This window comes from Sminthopsis crassicaudata, chromosome 3 (assembly GCF_048593235.1).
Source record: "Sminthopsis crassicaudata isolate SCR6 chromosome 3, ASM4859323v1, whole genome shotgun sequence".
Taxonomy (NCBI): Eukaryota; Metazoa; Chordata; class Mammalia; order Dasyuromorphia; family Dasyuridae; genus Sminthopsis; species Sminthopsis crassicaudata.
Window position 1 is genome coordinate 650243590 of NC_133619.1, and position 6028 is coordinate 650249617.

The following is a 6028-nucleotide window of genomic DNA, read 5'->3' on the forward strand; positions in this document are numbered from 1 at the left end:
AAGATTTCTATGAGCTGATACAAAATGGCATGTACTGTGTAAAGTAACAGCAATATTGTAAGATCTGTGAATGACATAACTTTTCTTACTATTAGAACAATCCAAGATAACTCTAAAGGACTTATGATGAAAGTGCTCTTTTCCCCCAAAGAATGAACTGATAATGTCAGAATGCTGATTAAAGTACATTTTTTTACCTTTCATTTTTGGGCTATGTTTTCTTTCACAACATGATTACTATAGACATGTTTTACATGACTATGCATGTATAATATATTTTTAATTTCTTGTATTATCAATGGAGTAATGGTGGTAGAAAGTGAAGAACAAAGAGAATCTGGAACTTATAATTTTGAAAAAGAATGTTAAATATTGTTTTTACATCTCACTTGGGAAAGATAAAATACTAAATTAAAAAAACAAAAAAATTAAAATGTTATCATGGAAAATTAATGACCAAGAAATATCTGCCTACCAATTGTTTCAAGGAGCTAGATCTTTGACCTTGAAAGACTTCTTCAGAGAAGTAGTGGACAGAAGTGAAAGAAAGATGGAGTATTAGAACAATACACTCCCTTGGCTGCTATTCCATGTGAAACAAGGGTAGAGCTGAATAAAGCAGTCAGTTTTCTTGCCTGATGCATCTGAATGGTAGAAAATTGAAGTGATCAGTCCATGACCAGCTATGATGAAAATTAGATAAAGTGAGACAATTCACAGGGGCAGAAAGTATGGCAGACCAAATTAGCAGATTTGGTTCTTGAACAAAGAAAATATATTGTTGTGGGGCAGCTAGGTGGCACAGTGAATTAGAGAACCAGGCCTGAAATCAGGAAGACCTGAGTTCAAATCTGGTCTCAGACACTTAACACTTCCTAGCCGTGTTACCCTGGGCAAGTCACGTAACCCCAATTGCCTTAGGAAAAAAAAGAAAGAAAGAAAGAAAGAAAATATATTTTTGCATATGTTTCTCATTCATTTGCAATTCCATCTTTCAGTCAGTGGAAGGCTATGTATAGGGCATTAATAGGATGAGAAATTATGGTCCCTTTCTTCACTGCCAGAAAAAGGAACCAGTATTTTTGAAGTTGTCTTTTTAAACTTCTGACTTTCTCTTTTAAACTGTTCACAGCTATTAATGAAAGTGAGATGACCATGGAAAAGTAATATAAAGAGAGGCTAAGACAACATTTCAGAAGACTTAACAATTAAAGATCACTAATTCCATTCTTGGTTTCTAACCTAGGTCAGATTCCCTATACTGATGTAGTCACTCACAGATAATCATTAAAGACAATAGGAAGAAAATATAGGGTCTTTGGAAGGATTTTTTTCCTTCTATAAGTATGAAATTTTTAATAGATGGAATTCCTAGGGGCAGAAATTTCCTTTACCATTGAAGAGTTTCATCTCCCACAAAAATCTTAATAAGTTTCTTTCAAAGGGAACCTGTTCAGGGTCACATAGTCACCACGTACCATGGGTCATGCTTCCTGTTTAGGTCTTATGTGGTAAGGATAAAAATAAAATAATTTATTCTAGCCTTTACAAATATTTTGCCCTTAATAATTGCTGATTAGTGGACTATTTGACTTCTTTTTGTCTCTCTAGGTCACTCAGTGGGTGAAAGAATCAGAAAATGTCTAACTTGAACAACTCAATAACTGAATTTCTCCTTATGGAGTTTTCTGACAACAGAGAGATGCAGATATTATATTCTTTGCTTTTCTTTCTGATTTACTTAGCAGGCATGATGGGAAATCTCCTCATTGTTATCATCACCACCATTGACAGGAGACTCCACACCCCTATGTACTTTTTCATTAGGAATCTTTCTATCGTGGATATCTGCTTTATATCAGTAACTGTTCCCCCAGCCTCCATTAACTCCCTGGTGAACAACAGGATTGTTTCAGTTACTGGCTGTGCAACTCAGATATTTCTGCTAGTCTGGATGGCCTATGTTGAGTACACTTTGCTCACTGTCATGGCCCGTGATCGCTACGTTGCCATCTGCCAACCACTTCTTTATCCAGTGATCATGAACCCTCGTGCCTGCATGCAGATGACCTTAACCTGCTTGTTCACTGGGGTTTTATATGCAGGTCTCCATACTGGCTTAACATTTCAATTATCTTTCTGTCAATCCAATTTGATCCACCAATTCTACTGCGATATCCCCTCTCTACTCAAGATCTCTTGTTCAGAGATATTCTTCAATTTGATATCTTTATTTGCCTCTGCTCTAATGCCTGTTGGCTGCTTTGTCTTCATTATTGTATCATATATTAGAATATTTTCCACTGTGCTTAGATTTCCAGTGAAAGAAGACCAAAGAAAAGCCTTCTCTACTTGCATCCCTCACATCATTGTGGTTTCTTTGTTTCTTATTTCAACCTCTTACGTGCACCTACAACCACCTTCAGATTCTGGGTCCATTAAAGATATAATCATTTCAATATTTTATTCCATAATTCCTCCCTTTTTGAACCCTATTTTATATAGTCTAAGGAATCAGCAGATAAAAGAGGCTATAATATTAGTTATGAAGAAAAAACTTTTTTTTAATAAATAAAGCATAAATTATATTTCTTTCCTTTTGTTATTGATCTTACTTCATTTGTAAATTAAAAATCCCATATAAATCTTTTTTTTTCTTTCTTTTTCTCTGTGTCTCTGTCTTTCTCTGCCTGCCTTTCTGTGTTTGTCTCTGCCTGTCTCTCTTTCTGTTTCTCTCTCTGTGTCTGTCTCTTTCTCTCTTCCTCCTTTTTCCTCCCTGTCTTCCTCCCTCCTCTCCTCTCTCTCACTCTGTGTATGTGTGTGTAGTCTTCTGTTAGTTTATTATATTTTATCTGTAGATAGGTAAAGATGAATCCCTGATTGATATGAAAAAAAGTTACTAGAATTGACCTAGATATTATATCATTAATGAGACATATTCGCAAATTCCAAATAATATAATATTTTTAACTCTTGGATGGCATTTGGCAACTCTGCTTATGATATATAAATAAGGAATGTATAACACATGTGCTTCAGAGGGGTTTTTTTCCCCCATGTCAAATTCACATAAATAATTCTGTTCCCTCAGACCAGTAAGATTTCATCTCAAAATAAAGATACTAAGAATATGCCTGGAGATTAATATTATGTCCTTTTTTAAGTGACATGAATTTTTGGCATGTGATTGTGATGGAATATAATTTACTGTGCTATAAGAAATGATGAGCTCAATAATTTTAGAAAAACATGAAAAGACTTGCATGGATATCTATTTGTGTATAGTGGTAGTCCTCTCTAGGGGAGGGAGAAGGGAAAAAGAAAGAAAAATAAGAAAGAGAATTTACTAGATAATCTTATTATATATATATAAAGGATAACAAGCTATACATAATGGATTTCTAGTTTCATGTGTGATCATCTTTTTATTAAACTATGCTTGTTTTATTCCAAAAATTAAAATCAGAATAAAAATTTAAAATAAAGTTTCATTTTGAATTTATTATTATAAATATTTATGGTAAGCTTCATGGAATAGAGATTTATAATTATATAGAACCTTTATATTCATCTTTGTATATGGAAATATACTTTTTTCTTTTTAACTGTCTCTCTATTTAATAGCCATACCCCTAGTTTACATTCTCTACAATACTTGTGGAATATTTAAACACTTTCCTAATTGGTTTTTAGGACTCAGAAATACCATCTTTAAAAATAGACCTGTCATTCTTCACACAGTTGTTGAGTTACTTTATGTAAGAAATTTGTGTAATCATGTCACTCTCCTATTCAGAAAGCTTTAACAGCTCCCTGTAGCCTCAGGGATCAAATACAACTTAGAATATGTACACCTTAATGTCTCTCACAATCTAACAATAAATCTTCGTTGAAGATGGGAAGTAAAATAGCAAGTGGGAGAATCTCAGAATGGTCAGAAGAGCAATAAAATAATTAAAAATCTAAAATAAAGATGGATGTTAGGATCATAAGTTGTTGAATCAGAGAAAAAAATAAAAGCTAAACAATAGAGTATTTTTGACAATATTAGTAGTTGGTTTTTTTTTTTTTTTGAAAAGTCAGGAAATGATTTGGAACACAAGAAGCAAAATACAGAAAAAATGTCAAAATAAAAAATAATGAAATGTCAGTAGTGATTGAATAAAAATTTTAATTTTCTTTAAGAAATTGCTTAAGAAATATTTCTTAAATTTCTTTAATTTTCTCAAATTATTTCTTAGAATAATACAAACATTGGTCCAACAACAAAATGAGAAATGATAAATACCACAATTTAACCTTTGTTAATTTATATATTCAATGTCACATAACTAGATTATTAAAAATAATTTTATTGAATTAGAATAATAATTTGGAAGAACAAAAAATCAAGAATATCAAAGGAAATAATGAAACAATTCAACACAAAAAGTTTTAGTTATACTAGATCTTAAACTGTCAAAGGCAACAATTATCAAAATCATCTGGTATTGGTTAAAAAATAGAAAGGTAAAATAATGGAACAAAGTAGACAGGATTTGAAGCAACAAATAAAAATAGTAATATTGTATTTAATATGTATAAAAATTTTAAGTTTTGGACATAAGAATTTATTATTTGATAAAATTGTTAAGAATATGAAAAATAGTAAGGTAGAAATTGAGTATTGACTAAAGCCTTTCCCTTTTATCGTTAGGGATGAAATTGTTTTAAGACCTAGAAATAAAGGGAGACAGTAAGAAAAAAATCTGAAGAACATGAACTATATTACTTACAAGACTTCTGGACGTGCAAATGATTTATGAATTCATAAGAGTCGTAGAGAGCAAGATGAGATGAAATTTTGTACACAGAAAAATATAGTCGAGATTAGAAAGAAAGCAGAAAATTGGAAAAAATTTTATTTAAATTTTTTATTAAAGCTTTTTAATTTTCAAAATATATACATAGATAATTTTTAACATTCACTTGAAAAACCTTGTGGTCCAATTTTTCCCTTCTTTTCCCCCACTTTTTCTAAACAGCATGTAATTCAATATATGTCAAACATGTCCAATTCTTCTGTACATATTTGGAGGAAAATTTTATGTTACTCACATGAATGTCTCATGTTTTAAATATATACAGATTTTTTTTCAAATCTATAATTATGCAAGTCTTTCCTCAGTTGATAAATGGTCAAAAGATATAAACAGGAAGTTTTTCAATGAAGACATGAAGACAATTTATGCTCATATGAACATGCTTCAATTCATTATTGATTAGAGACATGCAAAGTAAATGATTTGACATACTATTTTACATCTACTAGATTGGCGAAGATGATAAAAGCAGAAAGTTATAAATGTTGGAGTGGATAAAGAATATTTTTCAAATAATAGCTTATTATTTTCATAATACATGCAAAGATAGTTTTCACTGTTCATCCTTGCAAAACCTTATATACCAAATTTTTCTGCCTCCCTTTCCCCTGCTCCCTCTCCCAGGCACCAACTAATCCAATATATGTAAAACATGATCACTTTTCTATGATATGAAAAAAATTGAAAAATGAATTCATTATTGGAATTGTGAACTGATCCAACAATTTTGAAGATCCATTGGAATTGTGACCAATGAGTTATTATATTTCCTACAGCTTTTGGACTATTAATACCACTACTACTCCTATTTCCAAAGATAAGTACTCATAAGGATCTCTCTTTGTGTTAACAAATATTTGGAAAACTTTGGGGAATGGTTGAAAAACTGTGGTAGTTGATTCTCATGAAATGTTTCTATGCTGTAGGAAATGATGTCATTGCTTTTAGGGAAAAAACAGATTTACATGAAACACAGGAGAGTAAAATGAGCAGAATCAAGAGAACACAATATATAATAATAGTATTTCAAGTTTTAAGAACAACTTGGAGTGGTGAAATCATTTTAACAATGACAAATATCCAAATTAACTACGTAGAAAATAGAAGTGTATATTGAATAGCTTTACACATATACACATATGTGTCTAATGATAGCCTTTGCTTGC

The 6028-nt window shown here is 31.3% G+C and overlaps 1 protein-coding gene across 1 annotated transcript; it reads left to right on the plus strand.

The window, feature by feature from the left end:
* Positions 1 to 1639: 1639 nt before the first annotated feature.
* On the plus strand, positions 1640 to 2575 carry LOC141560043 (olfactory receptor 14C36-like). The gene has a single exon (XM_074297679.1). It carries the CDS (start codon positions 1640 to 1642, stop codon positions 2573 to 2575), a length of 936 nt encoding a protein of 311 aa, XP_074153780.1.
* The last annotated feature ends 3453 nt before the right edge of the window (positions 2576 to 6028 follow it).

Excerpts from the sequence above, each read along its gene's own strand:
- LOC141560043 (XM_074297679.1), top strand. The coding sequence starts at position 1,640 with ATGTCTAACTTGAACAACTCAATAACTGAATTTCTCCTTATGGAGTTT.